The sequence below is a fragment of the Chinchilla lanigera genome, unplaced genomic scaffold, assembly GCF_000276665.1.
Source record: "Chinchilla lanigera isolate Chin_1 unplaced genomic scaffold, ChiLan1.0 scaffold00084, whole genome shotgun sequence".
NCBI classification, from domain to species: domain Eukaryota; kingdom Metazoa; phylum Chordata; class Mammalia; order Rodentia; family Chinchillidae; genus Chinchilla; species Chinchilla lanigera.
In genome coordinates, this window is record NW_004955485.1 from 6,486,352 (window position 1) to 6,511,173 (window position 24,822).

Below are 24,822 nucleotides of genomic sequence, written 5' to 3' on the forward strand. Positions count from 1 at the left end.
GCAGATACAACTAACTGACCTAATGCATGTGTTTCTAAGTGGAAAAAGGTAAGCTATCTGACTCCCTAAAGTAATGGGATATTCTTTTATATTGTGGTCATGAATAATAGGGGGATTATAGCTAAGTGGCCTAGGTAAAAGTCACAAAGGAGCTCTTCAGATATGTGTTGACAAGAAACCAGCGTCTAGGTATCCAGCATTTCACATATAAATACGAATGTCAGACTTCTCTGACAAAGCAGGAAGACTCAGTGCGGTGGCTTCTCTTCCTGGGCGTTCTGGTGGGCGTGGTCTGTGAGTACCACATCAGTCACCCAGCCCCCCACCCAGCCTTCCTTCCTCACAGCACCCCCGCCACCCTCAGAGGCATTGGTGTGGACAGCTCGATCTTATGGCAGGAGTTGAAGCCCCAGACCTTCACCTCAAGCTCTGCTGTTCTGGGTGCAGCTACAACTAGTTAGGGGTTTACCATGAGATGACTTTTTCTAAGAGGCCATGTTTGTATTTTATCTTTGTCCTTCACGTCTGACCTTGAAGATAAGAAAGGACGTGGAAATGCATAACCTAGCCAAGAGATATTTGACTAACCTTATCAAAGAAGAATGCTGGAATTCCATGGCTGTGAAGGGCCGGGCCCTTAAGGTAACAGACGAATCTCAAGTACAGAATCTTAGCTGAGAAATTTCATTAAGAGTCCTGGCATAAAACAAAGACAAAGGAAACAACTTTAAGGAGGATTCACATACAGCAAAGCACTCAAAGCACGCCTTGTCTCTTGCTAGACTGAATTCCCTCTAGATGGCCAGGTTCCCTGGATTCACTCTTTCCTCTGCTAAGGCCCCAGGTCTGTCCAGCCAGCATTCTTAGGTCTCAGTAGCCTTGTTCCTCTTTCCACTGAGACATTCCCAGCATCCGGGTCTTAATCCTTGTTACTCCAAAAGCCCACTCCACTCTTCCAGTCCACATGAATGGAAGATGACAAAATGTTGTCTGCCTTTGCCAGCCTTCACATTTTCCCAGGGGCTGTTTTTATCCCAGTACGGATGTCAGACTTCTCTGACAAAGCGGGAAGACTCAATGCAGTGGCTTCTCTTCCTGGGTGTTCCAATCAGCTAGTTTCCTAACCATCCTGCCAACAAAGTGAAAGGTAAAAACAGTTTCTGGAGAGGGTCCTAAGAACCAAGGATTATTGGGTTTCACTTTAAGACCAGGTCTTTGGGCAAACTGTTGAACTGAGAATACTTAATTATTTACACATTAAATGTTCCAACCACCCCACAAACACACACACAGCACCTCATTTAGAGTAGACCCTCTAAAAGTCTCAGTTTATTCCTATATCTATTAACAGCACCTCTTTCATTCTCAGATATGCCACCCCACTGGGATAGTAAGGTCCGTGGTCACCCTATCATTACATAGTTGAGTGTTGCTGAGCACAGGGTTTCCCAAGAGAGGCGCATTTGGGGCTGTCTTATTCATTGTGGGGTGTTTAGCAACTCCCAGCACCTGTCTATTGGCCAGTGACATCCCACATCCCAGGTAGAAACCATCTAAAAAATGTTTCAGGCAATGCCAGTGTAGGGGGACAGGGAAGGAGGACAAAAGTACTCCAAACCCATCCCAAAAGCACAGTACTTTATACCAAGTTTATATCAGTAATGATGGCATACATCGTTTCATTTTAAGGGTTTCCATTGTCAGTGTCGTTGCTGGCACAATAATACATGGGTTGATCTGAGTAAGTGTTTCGTCTTGCTCTTTTCCCGAAGTGCTTTCACATCCCCTGTGTGGTTGAGAACTTCCCCATGAAGGCGCGCACAGCAGCAGAGCTGAAGGAGCTGAAGAGAGTGTTGCAGCAAAAGAAGATTGAAGCAGAGTGTCTTAAAGTATAATTTAAATGCGTGATGTGTGTGTGAGTGTGTGTGTGTGTGTGTGTGTGGCTGGGCCCAGGGGCATGAGTCTGTAATCCTGGCATTCTGGGAGGCTGAGTCAGGAGAATTGCAAGTCTGAGCCCAGCCTGGGCAACTTAACAGCATAAAAAGATCCTGTTTCAAAATAAAAAACAGGCTGGGGATGTAGCTCAGTGTGAAGGCCATGGGTTCAGTCTCCAATACCTCTCTGTGTGTGCATGAATGTGCGTGCTTGTGTGTATATGTTTATATAAGTGAGGTGATGTATCTTAAGGTCTCTTATACAGATTTGAAGCATGATGCAATTTAATGTACACATGCATATTATATATTTGTTTTTACTTCTTGCTAATTTGTAGAATATATTGTAATGAATATAGGAGGCTGTGTCTATAAAAGAAACCAAGGACCCTATGCCTTATACAACACTGGCCTGCCCTCAAATACGAGGATATGCTCCTAAAAATGAGATTTGGGATTTTGTTCATATTCTGCTCAGAGACTTTTTATCCACATGCCCTTTTTATCTTCCTTTAGTACTAGTGACTGTGTGTTAAGATAATTAACCAAAGAGTAGCTTGATAAGATTATGGTTTCCCTAAAGTAATCCCAGATCTTCTTGTAAAACAACAATCTCTGTCAAATGGGTGAAATAACCCTCACCCTTTGGAGTAGTATTTTTTGACTAGAACTTTGCAGCCGCTCTTCTTTAGGAACATAGAATAAAGGCATACTTAAATCTTCAGCTATACCTTCCAGACCCACTGGACAAGTTCCTCTGTAAAATATGAAAAGAAGATATATGCTTAAATATCAGGAGAGACTCAAAATATTTATAAGCAGGTATCATCCTGACACAACAATATAAATGTTATGTGCTATCAAGGCCCCTTTTATTATTTTGATTCGCCCATGGTTTATCGGTCTCCAAAGGTTTAATCTCTTCTGTGACACTTTCAGGACCTGTGCATCACTTTGAATTGTGTTGCTAGCAAGACAATAGACACTCTTAAGATAATTGTTGAAATGTTTAAGTTGTCCCAAAATTGTCCTTTGGAAATCTCTTATTATTACATAACTTCCATAGCATCTTTTTTCTGTATTTAGCTACGGAAGGAAATTGTAGAGGATCAGTCTGCAGTCACCTTGGTAAAAAACCACCAAGAAGAGGATGATGAAGAGGAGGATGAAGAAAAGATAGTCACAGCCACCAACTTGCCCAATTACTTGCTTGGTAGTCTGAGTACTGACTTCGGGGTAGATGCTTCTTTGTTGTCAAGCCAGCTGGAACTTCATTCCAGAGAGGAGAAAATCAACCAAATTATATTATTGAAAGTGGGTGAACTTCTTTATCCTCAATAATCTCTGAAACCCTCCCTAAAATGTCTTGCGAGAGCTCCCACTGAAACCTATTGCCAACCGAATGCCTGTGAAGTGCACAGAGAACTATGCAGATGTTTAACTCCATGTTCATTAGAACTTGAGCACAAGAGTTGTTTTGATCCATTGGAACTGGGTTCTGTGATAGCAAGTTTTCTAAAGGACATTCTATCCTGGCTCACACCATAAACCATTCCTCTGCTTAGATCTTTGGTCCGCTCAAAGAAACTTTTCACTTGTATGTGCTGAGTAACCCAGGCATCACTGGACCTCTTGTGAGGTCAAGATGTTATTGCTTATCTATCTGCTTAACCCAGAGAAATTTCCTCTCTTAAAGTTTCTGTAAATTTTCGGGTTCTGGACCAAAGTGTGAGGTCCCTCTGGCTCTAAGCTCCTACTCTTTACTGTCCACCAAACAAGTTGGTCACAGAACACATCTGTATATGTAGAAGACCCTACCAAAGGGTTTCAAAAATGCCATGATGGAGACTGTACACCGTTTGAAATTTAAGACTAGTTATTTCTGTAAGTCCTTCAGCCATGTCTGCAATTTGAGTTCTAGCTTCCTGCTGTGTTCCTCAGCTCTGGCTTCCCGTCCTGACCCCTTCTTCTCCTCCTCCAGCCCTTGAAATTTTGGTTAACTGTTTAGTTATCTTTTGTTGCTTAGCTTCTGCTGACCCATGCTCCAGGGGCTCAGTTTCCTGCTGCTTTATTAAGATGCTTTCCTACAAGGAGGTAATTTCAGCCCAAGAGAGATTCTGGTGCTAGATGTTAAGATCATTTCTCCAGCCTAATGTACATAGACTGAACTCTGATGGTGATGTGAAAGCAACTTTGAGTTGAGCCATTAGAAAGAGTAGGAGGCAATCCGCGTGAACTAACTGTCACCTTAGGAGTTGGCCCATCCAGCTGGCTACCTCGGGATGACACCACACAGGAAGGATGCTGTGTATGGTGATGCTTCTCTGCAAGGTCCTCCCAGCCCTCTCTTCCTCTCCATGTCTCCCCCAGCAAGGTTGCAAGAGAAGTTGCTTCCCAACTTCAACCTTGTTTATTGCTTTATAATATTTATAATGGATTTTTTAGACCATACATAAAAATAGAGCAAACTGCCCAGTGAGCCCACAAATACCCAGCACCCACGCCCACATTCACAGTCACACTTGTAGGCTGAATTACAATTTAATTTCAGAAGTGGGGTCTGGTATAACAGGTGCACTGTGGCCCGAGTCCTACCACAGCCGGATGCCACTGTAGATCGTCAACACACAAAGTAGCTGAATATAAACATTGTTCCAGGGTGATTAGATCTTCTCCTTAGAAGATAATTCCTAGACTGATCCTGAAAGAAAAGTGTAGCAGAGGGATCAGGTTGCCGGTAGAAACATGTGTTTTAGGTAACCTATTGATGTTTCAGGATATCATTTTCAAAGTAAAAACTGCTTTCAATAATGAGTTTGATGCTGCATATAAACAAAAAGAGTTTGAACTTTCAAGAGTGAAGGAAAAAAATGTCAGAATTAAAGAAATTATTTCAGATCTGGAGTTGGGAGAAAACATCTGGCAACCAGAATTTGAAGACTGCGAGAAGCCAGAAAATACCCTTATAGTAGACAATTCTGAGGTACGGCCAGCCTGGTTAGCTCCTCCTCTCTCCGGGATTTCCCACACTTCTTTTTGTGTACACTGTGGGGATGACTATATCGGGTGCTACTCTCGGGAACAGGTTACAGAAACAGGTGGCATAACCCCAGTAGTGGTGAGGATTTTTTCCCCCAAATCCCACAAAGTCAGGGGATGTTTGGACATTAAGCCTGAGAAGAAGCAGGATCCCAAGACTGGCTCCCTGAGAGGAGTTAGAAGCCCTCTTCCTTCAGCTCTGAGCTCACTTCTCTGCGATTTTAGCTTTCTCTAGTAATTTCTACTTCCTGTCTCTTCCACTCAAGAGAGCGGCTGGTTTGCATTAGAAGTGCTTAGTCCCACTTCCGAGTTTGCCCGGGAAAAGGCTCCTTGGCCCAGTATATCCAGGGCCTGTACCCGGGGTGCATCACACTATAGGAATGAGGCTGACGGAGTTCCAGTAACTACCTAGGTCAGTGATGGCAGATCTTTAACGTTTTCAGTAACAAACAGATGGCTGTGGCGTGCATGCCCTAGGTTCACCAGCACTGACCTAGGTCATCGCACAGGACAGATCCCAAGGAAAGGAGGCTTGCTGGGCAGCCCCTTCACTTCTTAAAGTAGTAGCACACAGGCAGCAGCAATAAATAATAATAATAATAATAATAATAGATGCTTAAAGAAACAAAATATGACTGTATTTCATTTATTAAAAGTAAAAAGAAATGCTAGAGAATACCCAAAGGAAAACTCTTGTTCACATGCAACCAACTTAATTATTTTGGGACAAAAGCTAATAGTGATATTGAGAAGCAAGAGCAAATATTTTTATAGCTCCTGTGAGATTCTAGGCACCATTCAAAGCGCCATAGATAGACTGGGATACATTTATAATGATACAACCTTGTAGGGTGGGTGGGAACATCTCCTCTACCCACCGATATATGTATACACAAGATAGTTAAAACAGCTTTACAGCTAGCTTCTCTTAGTTCCTTGAAAGGAATGTTTTGTGCTACTATTGTTTAGCTGGATATCATGCCTATATCTCATACTCTGATTATATCTATATCTCATATCTCACTAGGAAGTGAGATACAGGGAGTATCTCATACTCTGATTAACCACTAGAAAGTGAGCTACAGGGAGGTTAGTAAGTACTGGACCACAGGTTTCTCACTAGGGACAGAGCTGAAGTCTGGCCGGCTTAGGGGCCGGCTCACTGTGGTCACTTTGTCTGTGTGTAGCGAACTCCTCAAGCCTGCTTCTCTTTGGGCGAGCATCCATCCTACGCTCAGGAAAGGGGCCTCGTGGCAAGCCAAACCCCTGGTGGCCTTGCCCTGCCCAACCCTTTGCAGTGGCAGCTCATGGACCACTCACCTCTTCCCACCAGCCTGCTCTCCCTCTGCCTGCTCACACTGGTGTGCTCCCCGGTCCTTGAATGCCTCAAGCTCCTGCCCTCCTAAGCGCGGCATCCTTCACGATATAGTGTAGGGAACACCTCTGTGGGCCCGCTTCCCTTCCATCTTCACCTAAATCAAACCCCCTGATAAGAAAAGCTTTGAGAGCTAACAGAGAAGTAAAGGTCCGATTTTCCAGCCCCCTCAGTTTTGACCTCACGTTCATTCCAAATCAGAGAATCGATTGCAAACCCTGCACTGTCCCTCTAACCCCTTTAATGCCACCTAGCTGCCTCTCGCTATGTGGAAGGAAAGTTTGGTCTGAATTTTGGGAGAAACACAGCAGGCACCTACATTTTCTCTTGCAGGTTACAGCCCCAAGACATTTTGATACGTGGCAAAGAGCCAAAGCAGAAATGATTGTGATCCGCGAGCTACGCCGGTGGATTAAGGCGCGGGTACGCGGTTTCGCTCAGACTGCACCCGGCACCCTCTTTCCTTTAGGGATGCTCGTGCTCCACATGAAAACCACGCCAGACGTTTGTCACAGCCCAGAGTTCCCTCTGTTCTGTCTTCCGCACCGCTGCCACCTTCCCCGACCCTAAACGTGCTCATTCTAACGTCGGGCAGAGGCCGCCGCGGTGCGGATCGCTGTCTCAGCTGCCCTCTCTGCTCCTGGCTCTCTCCAGGGCTCAGGTGCCAGACGCCGAGGCCTGATGGACATGATGGGCGGTGTGCTGGAGGTCAAGAAGGAGGACATCCTGAGAATGGTGAGCTTTCCGCCAGCCGGTGAGCGGGGTGCTGGGGGGACCGGCGTGCAAGTTTGCCACCTTTTCCTCTAGGAACGTTAGTTTTAGAAATTCTATTGCAGCAAGTATTAGAGAAACTTCGGACACCTTAGAAGCATAGCCCAGTAGGCAAATCAGAAAGGGAAAAAGAAAAAAATACATATGTGTATACACAAGATAGTTAAAAGAGTTCTACAGCTAGCTTCTCTTAGTTCCTTGAAAAGAATGTTTTGTGCTACTACTGTTTAGCCAGGATATCATGCCTATATCTCGTACTCTGATTAACCACTACGAAGACGATATGTAACTCCTGCTAACCTGTTTTGAAACTCTGTTTCATTGTTTGTTTATCCTTTTTCTCTTTAAAATAAAAATTTAAAAAAAAAAGAGAATAATATGTACCTCCCATTCTCACCTAAAGCAAACAAGCCAGTGCGGGCAGCCACAGAGGGTTCCGTTTTTTCCCAGAGGCAGGGCTGCGGCTTTGTCTGTCGTTGTCCAGAGGCACCAGCAAAGGTTGTCTCTGACCCTTGGCACAGCTGTCCCTGGGGCGTTGGTATAGTTCTGGATATAAAGACGCCAACACACAGCCGACTCTGTCATTCGAGCATCAGGGTGCATCCCTGGCTACCCGCCCTCCCTGAGATCCACAGACCTGAGTCACCGTGCCACGTTATTGTCCTTGCCAGTTCGAGGAGCTGAGGCCTCAGGGAGTGCTTCTGGTGTTTAAACTGGGATCGTACCTTGAGCGTTTATCATACCGTGCATCTGTGCTTGAGCTCGAGGTCAACCTTTCCTTCTGTCTTCAGGTCATTCCGCAACCAGCTTTCATGGCAAAGCCCGACGCTGTGTGGACAGAAGAGGAAAGGAAACAATTCAGAGAATATGAGAAAAAAGTCAAGGAGCTAAATGAAGAAAGAGACAAGTACAGAAAGGTCAAAGAGCAAACACTGATGGCTCGTCACAGCCGGGGTTTTATTTCAATATATTTTTAAACGTTTTTGTAACTTTCCTCGATGTCTGTAATAGTTTAAGATAATGTTTAAACTTAAATTCTCAAGAGAATTTAGAGAGGTAAGGGAGATAAATTTAAAGAGCTACAACAATTTAAAATGAAAGGGCATATAGCAAGCATTTTCTAAAAAGTTGTTATTGATTTCAACATTTCCACCACAGCCATTCATTCTTCAGATGTCTAATGAGCACCTGTCGTATTATCCTGTGACAGAGAAAAGTAGCTCGCGGCCTGTTAGATGTCAGATGTGTGGCGGTCATGACTCCTGAATGTCAGAGAATGAATTTGGAGGAAAAAGAGATTACGAGCAGGGAAGGTTTGCTGAGAGGAAGCTCTTGAGAGACAGGAGGTCCCGGAAGTGTGTTGGTGCACAAGCTCATTCTCAAAGGATATTTAATGCAGCCCAATCACAACATGGATACAATGTGGGTCAAACTATAATCAACCAGTAGGATTACAAGTGTATTCACGTAGCTAATATTGGCCCAATAGGGAAGTGAGGCATGTAGCAAGGGTATGTGGTAGGCATCCTGAACCTTAGCTTATATCTACCTTCAAATAGAGAAGGAAAAATGACATCCCTGGAAAGGGATGGGAGCATGGGTCCAGACGTTCTGGTCACCCACCTATGCACCCAATGCCTATCTGGGTTCATGGGACCAGGTGGCACTAGTCGCACACGACCTCAAGCTATTGTTTCTCGGTAGGGAGGCTTGTAGGCCTGGCTCTGGGTCTCCATCTTGAGGCCTGGTCCTCACCAGATTCGCCTCTAGACACAACTTTGATATCTTCATCTTCTTCACTGACTCCCTCAAGAGCCCAGTCCCTCTCTGACTGAATATTCATTTCTGCCCAACTCAACTATCTATGTAATAGCATGTGCAAATCACTGCAGGCATGGCTCTGTCTCGTCTACAGATATTTGAGGTCGGTAACAATTGATCTGTGCTGTACCGTAAGAAAGGATCCCAGGAAAGAAAGATGCCATCCGGAAGCACATGCTTTACAGCTCTTGAGGTTTTTGCAATGCAGTTCTGCTATTTTTTAATCTTCTTCCATCACAGAGAAACGTTCTTGCATGAAATTGCCTATGTGAAAGGTGAAGGCGTGTAGCCAAGCAAACAATATTTATTTATTCTTCCACAAAGGAAGGAAAATCACGCCATCATTTGAGGCAGAATGGCCTGCCAGCTTTATGGTGCCCGTAACTCATGACCAACTTCTTTGAGCCTGTCCTTAATCATTCACGTTTTTATTCACTGCAGCTTTCCCTTGCCTGAGATAGTGCTCACCTACAAGCCAAAACAAGCGCTCCAGGAAGAAGTACAGATTTTTAAGCAGTTAGGAAGCCCAGATGCCTAAGGAAGAAAAGGGTGGGGACCATCCAAGGGCATTCACCCCAGGCCTTTGTGTTGTAAAAAGGTTTCCCACCGGCACCCTCATTTCCCTCACACTCCTCCTGGGGCCCCGGCCTCGATTGTATTCCGTGTACGCTGTCTCTTCTGCACCTGCGCTCAGGCAGTGGGTGAGGAAAAAACACTCCTGTCCTGCCCTCGGCCTCAATCCTTGCCTTTGATCTCGACTGGGTTCTTGCCATCCTGCTTTCACCTCGCACAGCGCTCTCACAAGGGCCGCGAATCCTCACAGCCCGGGGAGCCTCTTCCACACGCACACTCAGATTCCAGGCTCTTCCTAGTTCTGCATCTGGGAAACAGAAGGGGCCCGAGACTGCACATCTAACCCATCTAACAAGCTCCCGGGTGTGGGCTGGGGCCATGCGGGGCCAGGATCCTGGAGTTCAGGTCACACCTTCCCTTGGTCTTCTTGAACCCCTCAACTCACTCTGGCCCTATTTTCTATTTCATCAGGAGGACAGGAGCAGCTAGAAGACATTTTCTCCCTTCCCTACCCCGACATCGAGCCCCCCACACACACACACCGAGTGCAGGGGAGGAAAGGCGGCCGGCACCGCGCTCTCTGCACCCCCTTGCTTCCTTCTCGGTGGATGCTTCCCTGCCAGCACAGACACGTGCTGTAACGTCATACTTCTCATTTCAAAACTCCCCTGATGGGGACATTAGAGTTCTTCTTAGTATCCTTGCGGCTTTTCAGTTAGACTGAGCTTGTTTCCAAATAAAAAGGAAAACAAAACAAAAACAAAAACAGTTCCCTTGGCCCCACTTCCCTCCTGGTCTACTCCTCAATGTCTCCGCTTCGTCTTCACAGCAAAACTGAAAAAAAAAAAATCCACATTCACTGTTTGCAGCATCTTTTAGCTCACATAAAAATTCTTATTCTGAAAAATGCCCAGCATATATGAAAGAGACTAGAAGGTGCATACCTGTCAACCCACCACTTGAGAAGCAGTGGGATAGTGAGTTTGAGGTCAGTCTGGACCACAGAGCAAGTTCAAAGCTGGCCTAAACTACAGTGAGACCGTCTCAAAAAAAAAAAAAAAAAAAAAAAAAAAAATTGTAGAGAATGGAGAACAGAAAAACAGCCGCCTCGTCCAGTTCCAGCAGTTGCTTCCTCGAGGCCAGTCTCGTTTCATGTCTTACTTCCACCTTGTTCCCTAACCCTGGGTTAATTTTTACTGACATAAAAAATTAAAGCTGGATGTGGTGGTGCATAAGAGAGAAGATCCCAAGTTCAAGCACTGCCTGGGCAACTTCATCACTGAGTGAGATCTTGGCTCAAAATGAACAACAAAAAAAGGAGTAAGGTCAGTGAGATGGCCCTAGGTTCAACCCCAAACACCACAGAAAAATTAAATATAGAAACTGGTATACTGCTGGCTGCATCATTAGCCATGGCTAGTGACTTTTAACCCCCATTTCCAACGTAATCTTTTTTTGAGGCAGAATCCCACTGTGTAGTTCAGGCTGGACTAGAATACACTATGTAGCCTAGGTTGGCCCCAAACTCATGGCAATCCTCCTGCCTCAGCCTCCCAAGTGCTGGAATTATAGGCATGTGCTACCATGACTGGCATTCAATGTAACCTTTAAAAGCAAAAATCTCAGATGTACCGTCCCTTAGACAAATCCAAGTGGGACATCTCTGGACCACAACACCAATAAGGTCTCCCTTCCCACTGTTCCTTCCTTTTGGCAAAATGCAAACACCAGCTCTGCACTTGCTTTTAATATTTCTAAATGTTAACATTCCTTTCAGTCCTTAGAAGCAGAATTGAAGAAACTTCAAAACATTATTCAGGAAAGCACACAGAACTTTGACGAACATTTGAAAAGACTCTTTGAAAGGAGAGTGAAGGCAGAGATGGTTGTCAACCAGGTAAACAACGGTTGCCTGTGTGACCTGTTCTTTCAGGGAGACTCCGGGGCCTGCCACGGTTCCTGGTAATGCCAACAGCTCGCCTGTGTGCAGATCCCCGTGCGCCCCACCCCAGGGACTGTGTTGTGCCCTCCCCTTGGCTGGCCACACTTCCTCTTCCCGCCAGAAGAGGTTCTGGGAAATGCCAGGAAGATGGGAAATGGCTGCTAATGGGTTTTTTTTCCCGCAGTTTTGTGAAATTGATTGTGGTGATGATTATATAATTCTGCATATAACAAAATCCTGCTGGATTACACACTGTAAATGGTGAACTGTGTGGTATATGAAATACAGCTCAATAAAGCTCTTATTTAAGGAAAACAGATAAGCTTAGAACATCTTGTACAAGATAATGAGGAAGGTATCAGACTGCGAGGTTACATCTAAAGGACCAGGGAGCCACCCATCTTTAAATGCAGAAACTTTTTTAAGATTCACCGATGATAATACAGTTATCACGATTAGTTGAAACCCACTGAATTTGTTCAAATTCATGAATCTGACATTTTCAAAAGGCAAATACCAATTGGTCACCATCAGAGGGTGACAAGAATTCTCTATTTACAACTGATAAAAGGAAAGCATGCAGTACGTATTCTGCCTTTCCTACATGATCTGAACCAACAAGTAACCAGACAGTAGAGAAGTAGAGCATCTTTTTATAAAAGTGTTTTCATTAATAAATTAAAAAGAAAAGTTGAAACAGACTATTCTCATTGTGCAATTCTCAATGGAGTTATAGACATCACAGCTGCACATGTCAGAGAAAGACAATCAGATATTCCCTGTGCCCTGATCAAAGAGCACATCCCCTACAGAGGATCAAACTTAGGCCTAAACAGCCCTCTGGATCCAGCTGCCAAGTTTTAGGCGATGCAAAGGATGAAGAGCCTGATGAGCCACACCATGACTATGAGTTGGTTTAACCCAGAGTAGGCAAAACATCAGAGAATACTGGCTTCTATAAATCAGCTGGGAGGGAAAGCAAGGCATAGGAGACATGGAGATTATGCGAGATTTAGGAGACATGACCACAGTGGTTTTAAGGGACAAGTACACCATAGGTATACACAGGTGCCTGGTAGGTATACGCAAATGGGTACAGAGAAACATAGGAAGTTGTTACTGTAAAAAGACTCTGGTGGATATCCAGGACAACTGAAAGGAGCATCTCTAGAGAAAGAGTTCTATTTCTTGAACTGGGTGGTGACAACAAGGCTGTTGGCCTTTATACTAATTCATGAAACTATACATTCATGTTATTTACTTTTCTGTATATGTGCTTTAACTTACAATGAAATGATGAAAAGGTAAAATAACCCAATAGTTACAGCAACAGTCTCTATTCACCTTTTCATTAATATATTTTTCTTGGGCTGGGGGCATAGCTCAATGGTAGAGGGCTTGCCTAGCATTTGGGAGGCCCTGGATTGAACTCTCAGTCCCACCTCCAAAAAAAAAAAAAGATTTCTCTTATGTCTTAGTTACTTTTCTCATTGTTGAGACAAAATACCTCACACCCATAAGTTAAAGGAGGAAAGGTTTATTTTTGGCTCACAGTTTGTAGGGGTGTTGGCCCATAGTTCATTGGCTCCAAGGCAGGGTGGCACGGCAGAGGGGCATTGCAGAGGACAAACAGTCCATGGCAGAGCAGGCAGGAGGCAGCAAGCCTCCCTTTCCCTTTTAGCCCATCCAGTCTTTTGGGTGGCTAAACCTTTTGGGTGGTGCCACCCACACCCGGGGTGGGGATTCCATTACTGATACCCAGAGCTATGCTAAATCCATCACTAGACTAATTTACTTATCACGCAACACTTAATCCCAGTATCACACATGCTTGACACAGCCACCTCCCAAAAGCCCCGCCTATCAGTGCATGAGGCTTTGGGGGACATCTGGATATGTGCCATCACATCTTATTTGTACATCATAAACTTATCTGATTAGAACCAAGTCTATGATCATAGATAGAAATTGTTTCTCAGGTAGGAGTATTAATCACCCCTCCTTTCATATTTCTACAGGAAGAATTGAAGATAAATAACCTTGTTTTTTCTTTACTATTGGATGAAGAATTAAACTCCAGAGAAATGTTTCTGAACAACTATCTTTCAAAGAAGCAGGAGGAGAAAGTAAGTGTAGTGCCTGACGTCCGATTCCTAGGGTTTTCCTGCATCTGTGTTTGCATTAACAAGAGCTCCTGCAGTCGGATCCCTCCTTCCTTCTGCCATTCCTATGCAACCGTGGACCTCCCTTGGCTCCCTCTCTGTGACTTTGCTCCAGGGCCAGGAAATACCCATCCCCAGCTAGTAACAAAGTTATGTGATTCTGCATCTGCAATCATTAGCCCACAGAACTGCATAGCCAGGTGCGATGGTATATGCCTGTAATCCTAGCTGCTAGGGAAGCTGAGACAGAAGGATCACAAGTTCAAGCACAGCCCAGGCAACAGCAAAACCCTGCTTCAAAATCAAATTTTTAAAAAGGGCTGGAAGTGTCTCTCAGCCCTCCCTAGGCTCAGTCACTAGTACCACAAAACAAATCAAATGTGAAACTGTAGCTTTCCTAAGACTTGTGGTTTATAAAATGAAGCCTCCTAGTTACCCGGCAGAAAGCATCAGCTTTTAACTAGTGACTGACTGTGGGTAGGATCCTGCACAACGTACATAATCTCTGGAGCTGCTCCCATGGCATTCTTTAGGGAATATTGTTTTTTCTGGACCATTTGAAACTCCTAAGTTTTACTAAACATGGAAGCAATAGGTTAGCTTATAGAATGAAAAACCGTCATATTCTAAAAAACTATCTAAATACAAACATTAATAGGTATAGTTCATTAAAACTTATATAACAACATATGTAAGCTTTTAACATATGTCAGCTTTTGCTACTTTTATTTATCAATAAGGGACATTTATTAATGCATGACTTAAAGTATCATAAATGACATAACTACTTACTTTTTTCTGAGTCTATTCAACAGCACAGGCAAAGAACTTCTAGGTACACCCCTCCTCATAACAACCCAGACAGGTGTACTAGACTTCTCTCACAGATGAGAATCCCACCTCAGACAGACCGGGTAACACACCAAAGTCACCCACTAGGTCGTAGAGCAGAACCTGGAGCAGCGGGAAAAGAGAATATGCAGAGGCTGTTTATTCAGAGCCTGGCCGGGTGTGGGAAGCAGCCACCATCACCGGCAGGCAGGGGGATGGCAAGCTTTGCAGTGAGAAGGAGATAACCCTCTGAAAGGAATCAGTCGGTATGGGCAAACCAGTTAGAAGCAGGTAACTTTCTGCTTTGGAGAACATAGTTGACCTTGATAGTCCTAAGTTGGAAAGGGGGACAAAACTTAGAGAAGCAATGACTGCCCAACTCTAGACAGTTTATGGGCGGTTATGCCAACGCTGTGGTTCAGCTGCCCAGCTGGTTGCTGCAGAGGCTGAGTCACAGTGGTTTTCGTCTGTGGTGCAGCCCCCGTCCATATGTACTTCCAGTTCCTGCGAACGCAGGTAGGCCCATGCAACTCCCAAGCCCACGCTTTCCTCATCCACACCTCCTGGCACGAGTGCAGAGTACTCTTAGACACAGACACACACACACAGAGCTGGCTGCCCTTACCTGGTCAGATGCCTGTCCTTCCCAAGTCTCCAATGTGCTTCCTTCTGATATCTGTAATGGCTACTCCATTTATCCTGTACCAGGAAACTCCTTCATCTTAAAATCCCCTATTTTTGTTTGTCCTAAAAATCTCCAGTTCCAGTTCATTTTTCCTGCTATTATTATAGAACCAGACTTCAAAAGCAATCCAGAAATCTAAAGAAGACCTCGATATATACAAGGAGAACTATGACAACCTATTGGCAGAAGACAAAGTGAGTCGTGGTCCCACCAACTGGACAATGCAATCGAGTTGCTGCTCTCAGGACTGGGGGGAGGGTTGAGTGGGATATAACTTAATTTTCTCATAGATGTCTTTCCGGCCACGGTTCTCAGTTATGAGTTGGTGTCATTCTATGCCACTGTATGTTTCTGAAAAATCCATGGTCGTGAAATCAGTTTAGTAAGTACGGCCAGCAGGTTTGTGATGGAGAAGATTATAGGACAGAATCCCATAATGAAGACAGAAATTGAGGGGTAGGGAGCAATGGAATTTAATGGAATGGAGTAGAATGGAAAAGAACAGACTAACTTGCATTTTTTTGTGAGTAAATACTATTTGGAGAAACTTCTGGATGATTTTCAAGACCTTATATAGAATAATGTTTTTGATACACTAAGGTGTTTGCTATTCAAAATACATCTTTGAGAAGTCTTTGCACCATGAATGGTCAACCTCTAACAATTTAATAAATGGAGTTTTCATGTTTTTTTCTTAAATTAAAGTGGTACAGCCCTGTCTTGAGGAGTATTGTTTCTGAGCAAAGTTGCAATCCTGGCATTGATGTATTTGTCCTTAGGTTCTGGATCGAAGCTTCAAAAAGGAATTTTCTGAAATTCCAAGTCAACAAGTGGATATACTCTATAAACTTTTTAAACGCCGACCAAGGTTTGTTTTTACTTGGCTATTATGCTCTAAGAAAAGAGTCTTTAAATGAAAAATAAAGTCTCACTTTCCTCCCAATTAGGTAAAAATTGATGTGTGACATCTTTTAGGTGGAGGTGTTTGTCTTGATCATAATTCAGTACTTTTAAAAGACAGTATTTTTATACTGTCTATATCTTAAGGTAGAGTATGAAATGTAACTATATCATTACTTAAAAATGTCTGGGGGGTGGCTAGGGATTTAGCTCAGCGGCAAAGCGCCTGCCTGGCAAGCACAAGGTCGTGAGTTCGATTCCTGGTACCAGAAGAAAAACAAAAAACGAACAAACAAACAAAAAAATGTTTGAGGATCTAGCATAGTGCTATTATTATTTCTACTTATGAAACAGGAGTTCCTCTTAAATCATAGATGGCATACAGATGTGTAAAATTTTTCCCAAAAAGTGTTCTAATGAATGAGTCCCTGAGGCATGAGTCAGTTTTATGTGTCATAGATTTCCAAGACACAGTAAGTTTGGGGAAATACTGGTTTAAAAAAAGTTAAATAGCATTACTGTTATGGTTTGTGTCTACAGGTCCCCCTAAAGCTTCATGTGGCCATGGGGCTTTTTCAGAGATGGCAGAATCTAGAGTGTGTGATGCTAGGATTAAGGGTGTATGATCAGTAAATCAGTCCACTGACTGGTTTGGCATAGTTCTGGCTAGGATTAAGGGTGTGAGTGCTACACCTGCTCTAGGGCAGGCAGCCTGCATACAACGTAAGGGATAGGAAGAGTCTTGTCTTTCCCTTGTTGCTTTTGCTGACTTGTGGGTACCATGACTGTCGTGTGTCACCCTGCCTCAGAGCCAGCTGATTATGGACCGAAACCTCTACAAACTGTGAGCTAAATAAGATTTTCCTGCTTTAACTTTGGGTATTGGGTAAGACAGGGCCTTTTGGAACTTGTTTTTGGCCTTTAGATCACCGAGTACAAGAAACAGAGTTAGCAGTGTTTTCCAGACTTACTTGAACATAAATTGCTTTTCCTTAGAGTAGCTCACATCACTGTGCTCAATTCAGTTTGAAAAATGCCAGTATATGGGGCTGGGGATGTAGCTCAGCGGGGCTGGGGATTTAGCTCAGCGGCAAAGCACCTGCCTGGCAAGCGCAAGGTCGTGAGTTCGGTTCCCGGTACCGGAGAAAAACCAAAAAAAAAAAAAAAAAAAAGAAAAATGCCAGTATAAATGTTGGAAAATAACAATCATCAAGAGTTCTAGAAATACTTTCTAAAAGGAATTTCTTAGGGGCTGGGGTTTAGCTCAGCGGCACAGCACCTGCCTGGCAAGCACAAGGTCGTGAGTTTGATTCCCGGTACTGGAAAAAAAAAAAAAAAAAAAAAAAAAAAAAAAGAATTTTTTACTGAAAGTAGTATCAGAATTATATTGTGCTGATTTCTAACATTATGAATGCACATTTTTAATCAAATGTAATCTAGAAATTATAGTTGTCACAAAGGAGTAGGGTAATTTGCATCCCAGATAAAACTCTCTCTGACCTTTGACAAGTGCCGTGCAGCCTAAGGAATTTAGTTTCTGCCTGGCATCTTCATTTCCTTGTTTTTAAAGGAGTGTGGAGTAAAAGCCCAAAGGCATAGACAGCTTTTGCTTGTGAAGAAAGAAGTGAGACTTTCTGCATACTGGGATGCAGCAGTGAGGAACACACAGCTTTGCTGTCAAGCAGAATTAGCTATAAACCGTAACGCCACCGCTATCAGACCCAGAGCCGGTTGTGGGCACGGCTTCTCCCTGACTGTCCTGCACAGGGTAGCAATGCTGATCTCACCGTGCAGAAAAAAGCTCCTCCATGATGAGAGCCCTTTCTTCTTTCCCAGCTGCAGCTCACGACAGCAAAGCCAATCTTTTAATGTAGACAAAAAAAGAAACACTTCTCCAATCCCAAAGACACCTAGGCATATCCTACTGCAAAAAGGATACCAGCAGAGGATGTGCAGATGGACCCAAGGAATAAACAACCCACACACACACACACACACACACACACACACACACGCACACACACCATCCGGGGTGTTTACTGCCTGCTTACAACACACAGAAGCTCCTAGACAGGTAAAGTGGCCAGTGCTGGCAACAGTTAGGGCTGTCTGTAGTCTGGCCAACAGTCCTGTCTGGGGACTTAGACAGTGTAGAAGGACAGAGTAGGTGTTTCTCTCCTTGGAATAATCCACCTCCCAGCCAATCCAAGCGCCGAAGGCAATTGCCGTGCAGTGTGTCGTGCCTGTCTTAAGGGTCTTGTTATCTAACACTGATATTTTTAAGAATATGATGTGTTAATGGGATTTTCTTGATAATACCAGAATGCAGAAACAGAAAACACAAGCAGATACGGCCAGTACTGTCCCTTTTGGAGAGCAGCCAGGAGCTGGCAAGTTGAATAAGGACCCCTTTGCCCAGTTAATGAAAGCCATGGAAGAGTTGGACAGCGCTAACAACATGCCGGAAGGCTTGGACCCCTCCGTCTGGGATCACTTCTGCACAACTAGACGAGCAAAAGTGGAAAATGAATACAAAGTATATAATGTCATCTTCTAAAATTTTATTTTATTGTTTGTGTACTCATGTCAAATATATAGTTACACTGTTCAGTGTATCATAACTGTTTAGGTTTTTGTGCTAAGGTAGTGAGTAATGTCAATAATCAAATAACAGAATAAAGCATTAGTTTTGGTGCTATGAAAGTGCAGGCCTGTGCTTGTGCACCCACACCGTCCATCGCAGAGGCCGATAGAGACATGTGGTCATTGTGCATTTGAAACAGATGTGGTCAGTCCTAAGTGAGATGTGCTGTAAATGGAAAAGGCACACAGATTTAGAAGATTTAGTATAAGAAAAGGAATGGAAAATGCCTCACTAATATTTCTTGTGTTGATTGTAGGTTGACAAGTAACATTCTGGATGTATTATATTCAATAAAATATAGTAATAAAATTAACTTTATCCATTTATTTCACTTTTATAACAGACTACTACAATGTTAAAATTTATTTAGGGTTCACAGCCTATTTCTCTTCAAGATGAGACAACTTTCTTTCTCATAGATGATCTCAGTCTGCATGGATTTAAATTCTATTTAGCTCATCAGAATCAACCTTATAGTTTCGCTGAAATAGAAAATAGTGTAGCAATGGGTAACAAGTTGAAAACAGGCTTATTGGGAAGAGAATCTCTTCTCTTTCTGCTCCCTGACCACTTGCCCCTCCCTTTCACAAATGCCCTAACCCTGGTGCCACATGCCTCAGGCTGACACATTTTTTGTACACATATCTATGAACTTATAATTGTATGCAAGTTGATGGGAACAAATTTCAAAATAAAATACAAAAGATACTAGTTGCAGGCATAGTTGATTTTCAGCAAGAAGCCATTTGATACTCTTCATATTTTTAATGGGATGAATGTGCCATGAAAGTTTACACACTTGCTATTACATAATGGCAGGGATTTAAATTTTATTAAATCTTAGGAAGACAGTCTTGGTAAGGTTTTGTAGCACAAAAAGCTAAAGACGTCTGCTTTCCAAAGCGGAAGTTCCTCTTGTGCTGAGATGTTTCTGGTTGGGTTTCTTCAGGTGAAGCAGAAAGCGACTGGCTTAGTGGAGATGACGGCTTTTCTCCGGAAGAGAGTTGAGGATGATGAGAAAGTGCAACAGGAGATCGAGAAAGTGTTCCACGAACTCATCCTGTAAGTGGAAACTTCCATGCGGGTGTACTTGCCTCGTGATTAAAAATAACAATCATCAAGAGTTCTAGAAATACATTCTAAAAAGTAAAATCACGTTTACTTTACTTTTATTTCACGGATTCTCCCTAGGCAGGTTCCCAGGCAGGCTGTGTCCTCACAGGGAGAGCCGCTCTTGGTCACCTGGCACACAGCTGGCACACAGCTGGCACACAGCTGGGTCCGTCCGGCCCTCTGTTGGAAATGGCTATTCTGAAAAGTACCTTTTGTTGTGTAACACTTGTTTCAGGAGGGAGCTTGCCACGCGTCCCATTGCTCTTAATACAAAGAAGCAAGTTTTAGAAAAAGCTTAGTGTTTCTTAAAACTGCCGCTTCCACCAAAAAATACAAAGGACCTGTCTCTGCAGTAAGTACTCTGAGGCTCAGGCTCTTATAGGCTGCGTGGAAAATCAGCCAGGTGGCCAAGCAGTTTCCATGCAGACACCTCCCAGCGACATGTGTCTCTTTAGGGCAGCGTGTCCTTCCTTACAGAGATGTGGATCCTCTTTTCAAATCCTTGCTTCAAAAGGCCCTGAAATAGCCATGTGAATAAGTGCTCCCCATTTTGTTATTGTTCTTCACTTTCCAATCCAGACTGCAGGCAGGAATATGAGTTTTCCAGACATAGATTTGATAAGTAGCATAGAAATGAACTATTATTAATATAGTATCAGGAATCAATAAATTAGGTCAGAACTTCTAAGTCTTTATATTTGGCAGCCTCTCTGTTTTCCTCATTTGTAATAAGAATCAAAAGGGTACAATATTTTCTTCATCCTAAGTGACATTTTATGAATGTATTTCTGTCCATGCTATTCTCTGGACAATCCAGTTGTAATTCCAGGTCAGAAGGAAGAAATATTGGAAGGGCCTCAGAATACTCACCATCGGGGAAATACTCTTTACACTAAGGTCTAGGGCATCCTCCTCAAACTCATTGAATTTTATATGCTCAGATAATAGGTAAAATTTGAAGTATAAATGTATTACAATTACTTGCTCTGAAGTGTTTTTCAATTTAGATTACAGGAAGACAAAGCAAAACACCAGCTGAATTTGACGATACAAATTCTTCTCAAACAAGGACAAGTAGAGCTGGAGAATTTCCAGCAAATTCTGCAGTACCCTGATGCAATTCTCATCAATAGGACCATCATTGAAGACCTGAATTCTATAATTCGGGTAATTATACTTTCTTACAGAGGAAAAAGACCACACAGCATACTGCTTGGCAAATGTTACATTGTTCTCTTACCATGGCAAGTAATTTAAATTCATTTAAATCAGTGGCTCCTACCATAACTGCAGCTGCACTTTAAAATCACCTGAAGGATTTTACAAAGGTCCCCAAGCATGAGTATTTTTTAAACTCCCCAGATAATTCTAAGTTACTGCCAGATAATCCTCACCCCCCAGATAAATAAAATTCTAACTCCCCACAATGAATGCAATCATTATGTACTACAAACATATATTAATAAAAATAAAAATTTAAAAAATTTTAAGCTACAGAAAGTTTGGGACGAGGGAGTTAAATGTTTACTTTATTGTGATGTAGTTTACACATTGTATATATAATTGTCGGTATATTATTCTTTAAATTTATAGAGCACTGATAGTAATGTCTCTGACCACTGTTCTGATTTTAGACATTTAGGTCTTTTTTACTTAGTCTAGCTAAAGATTTGCTCATTTAGATTTTTTTTCAAAGAACCAATTTTTTATTTCACTGATTCTCCCTAGTGTTTTTCTATCTTCTATTTCACCTATCTCTGTTCTAATCTTAATCTATCCTTCTCCTCCCTGGAGTCATAGTTTGTTCCTTTTCTAGTGCCATAGGTGTAAAGTTAGATTACTGATGCAGGGTCTGTCTTCTTTTTTTTTTTTTTTTTTTTGGTACCGGGAATTGAATTCAGAATCTTGCACTTGCCAGGCAGACGATTATGCTACTGAGCTATATCCCTGGCCCTGTCTTCTTTTTAATGTATTTACCACTAAAAAAATTTCCCTCCTAGCTCTGCTTTGGTACATCTCATCTTGGGTATTTTGTATTTTCATTTCTGCTCATTTCAAAATTTTTTCTAGTCTGCCTTTTCTTTGGCCCATTATTTAATAATGTATTTAATTTCCACATGATTGGGAGCCTTCAAATTCTTCCTTTTGTTATTGGCTCATAGCTTCATTCTGTTGTGATCAGAGCTCACTCTACTGACATGTAAGGAAATTACTGGTGAAAAACTGAAACTCTGACATTGATGTCTGTTTTCTGTATTTCACATTTTTTGGTTCCTCAAACTCTTCATTCTTGTTTTCATTCCTATATAGCTCATTTCTTACAGTGCACTGCTTAGATCCCCCTTTCTCATTTTCTTTTCTCTATAACTTTCAGTTAATTTCTTATTGATTCCTCTGGGGATTACAATATTCAAACTTTATTTATTATTTTGAACAAATCTGAATTAGTGTCAGTTTAGCTTCAATAGTGTACAAGAGTCTACTCCCTGAGGGCTGGGGATTTAGCTCAGCAGCACAGCGCCTGCCTGGCAAGCACAAGGTCGTGAGTTTGATTCCCAGTACCAGAAAAAAACCAAAACCAAAAAAAAAAAGAGTCTGCTCCCATTAAGCTGTTCCTCTCCTTTTATGGTGCCATTGTTACCTCTTTTCACATTATGTGCTTATTAGCAGATTTATAATTACTGTTTTATGCATTTTTCTTTTAAATCATATGGAAAAAAATATTTATAGACCAAATACAATGATTCTGGTTTTATATTCACTTACATGGTTACTAGTGTGTGTGTGTGTGTGTGTGTGTGTGTGTGTGTGTGTGGTGCTGGGGGATCAAACCCATGCTAGGCAAGTGGCCTACCACTGAGCACATACTCATCCTCCCTTCTCCTCTTTTTTAAAATTTTATTTTGAGACAGAGTCTCACTAAGTAGTTCAGACTGTCCCCAAACTTGCCGTCCGCCTGCCTCAGCTCAGCCTGCCAAATAGCTGAGAGTACGGGTGTGCGTCAACATGCCCACTACTTCCATGGTTACACTGTTTATACAGTGTTTTCATTTCTCCTTATAGCTTGGAGTTATGGTCTACTATCTTTTCTTCTCACCTTGAAAGAATTATTTTAGCATTTCTTGTAGAGCAGGTCTAGTAGCAATGGGCTCCCTCAACTTTTGTTTGTCTCAGACAGTCTTAGTTTGGCCTTCATTTTTTAATTCATTTAACATTTTTGAGATGAAGTCTTACTTTGTTGTCTCCTCTGACCCCAAATTTGTGGTCCTCTCACCTCTACCTCTCTGGTAGCTGGAGTTGCAGGTGCAGGTGTGTACCGTCTGACTTGTCTTTCATCTTTGAAGGATAATTTTTATAAATCTAGAGTTCTAGTTTGACAGTTTTGAGGGTTTCCCCCCTTCCATGCCTCTTCTTTGGGGGTAAAAGGTATTAATTCAGTTTGTCCTCTTCTAGACAGAATCTTTCATATTCTGGCTCTGTAAGTGACAGGATTTGCTGCTCTTCTACCAGGGGCTAAAATCTTGCCTTCTATATGGCAAAACTATCTGGCTGGGTCATGCTTTTCCCAGAATGCCGTTCCCGTGCCTCTCTGGGCCTATGTCTCAGAAGTGGCCCCTGCACCTTCCTGCAGTGCTGCCTATCTTTCTGGTGAATGGGGTGTGCCAAGTAGGGAGGGACCTGCCAGGGACAGAGACCTTGTTTGTCTCTGGCCCCCTCTGAATCTGCACTCTCAGGCTAGCTGACGCTGGCCTCACCAATGTATTAAAAACATTTTCGTCGGAACTCTTTACAACCCCTTTAACGGTGCCAAGTGCGGCTTCCCTCGACCTTCTCCTACCGTCAGCCAGTGCTTGGGTTCCACTTCCTGGCTGCTCCTTATTTCCTTAGAGGTTAGGATACCTAGGTTCCTGTAACCTCAGTGCTCTCATGACTTTGGACTTTATCTGGGTTTTTCATGTTATAGGGGAAGCAACATTCACACGGTGGGTTGAATGTGAAGGATAAAGAGACTAAAAAAAAAACCCTCCTAACATTTTGGGTTAAACAACTGGGTAGATGGTGGTGTCATGAACTGCCATGGGGAAAAATGAGGGAACTGTAGCTTTGACTCAGGGCATATAATGAAAGGTTTTTTGTTAAGTGGGGAAATATGTTGCCCCATCAGAGCAGGATATACTTTATGCTACGTTTGGAGACATTTTTGTTGATACAACTGGAAGGCATCTAGTGTGTGGAGGCCAGGGGTGCTGCTAAACATCTGCAAAACAAAGACCCCCCCAACTACATCCTTTGTTAATTTGAGTTGCATATATAACAATCCAAAGGAAATGCAAAGGAGACAGCTCAGGGCTTAGAAGTGCTGTCAGTATAGATCGCATATAATTACATATGAATTGCTGCACACAGATATTATATATACTGTAGATCATTTAAGCTGTGAGTTTGTTTGAGACCACCTAGAGGTAGAGCTAAGAAAAGGGAATCTGAGCCTGCATGCAAAATCCAACTCTGAAAGGTCTAGCAGAGAACAGGTAAGTAGATAGTCTAAGAGTAACGCAGGAAGAAACCACTCCATGAGGACAGAGTTGCATACTACATCAGTTACTTGACAAGAGCAGTCTCAGCGGAGGGTGGGGTAAGGAGCTCAGTCAGTGATGGTTGAATAATATGAAAGAGGAATAATGACAGTGACAGAGGAATGACAGAGGAATAATGACAGTGAAGCAACCCCCTGCAAGAAAAATTGACTGGAAAGGAAGGCAGGAAGAAGTTAGAGCTCTGAAACAGTCCTGAACCTTTTCACTGCTAACATCTGGGGCCAGGTTATTTGTATTTTTTTTTTTTTGCGGGGGGGGGGTCTTTATTTTGCAGATGTTTAGCAGCACCCCTGGCCTCCACACACTAGACGCCTTCCAGTTGTCTCAACCGAAAATCTCTCCAAACATAGCCTAAAGTATATTGTGCCCTGATGGGGCAACATATTTCCCCAGTTGAGAAAGAATGTTCTAGAGAATTGTTTGAACTTTAGGTT

At 42.9% G+C, this 24,822-nt stretch overlaps 1 protein-coding gene across 1 annotated transcript in view; it reads left to right on the forward strand.

Annotated features, from left to right (window-relative positions):
* Cfap43 (cilia and flagella associated protein 43) overlaps positions 1–24,822 on the forward strand; it is a gene marked incomplete in the record, with an annotated part of 97,668 nt that overhangs the window by 68,289 nt on the left and 4,557 nt on the right. Inside the window, 14 exon segments of the mRNA XM_013504069.1 lie at positions 538–642; positions 1,773–1,889; positions 3,021–3,248; positions 4,711–4,917; positions 6,682–6,771; positions 7,003–7,083; positions 7,911–8,036; positions 11,291–11,410; positions 13,474–13,581; positions 15,241–15,327; positions 15,913–16,001; positions 18,356–18,569; positions 19,627–19,739; positions 20,798–20,957. Of these exon segments, the coding sequence (XP_013359523.1) occupies positions 538–642; positions 1,773–1,889; positions 3,021–3,248; positions 4,711–4,917; positions 6,682–6,771; positions 7,003–7,083; positions 7,911–8,036; positions 11,291–11,410; positions 13,474–13,581; positions 15,241–15,327; positions 15,913–16,001; positions 18,356–18,569; positions 19,627–19,739; positions 20,798–20,957 (1,845 nt within the window).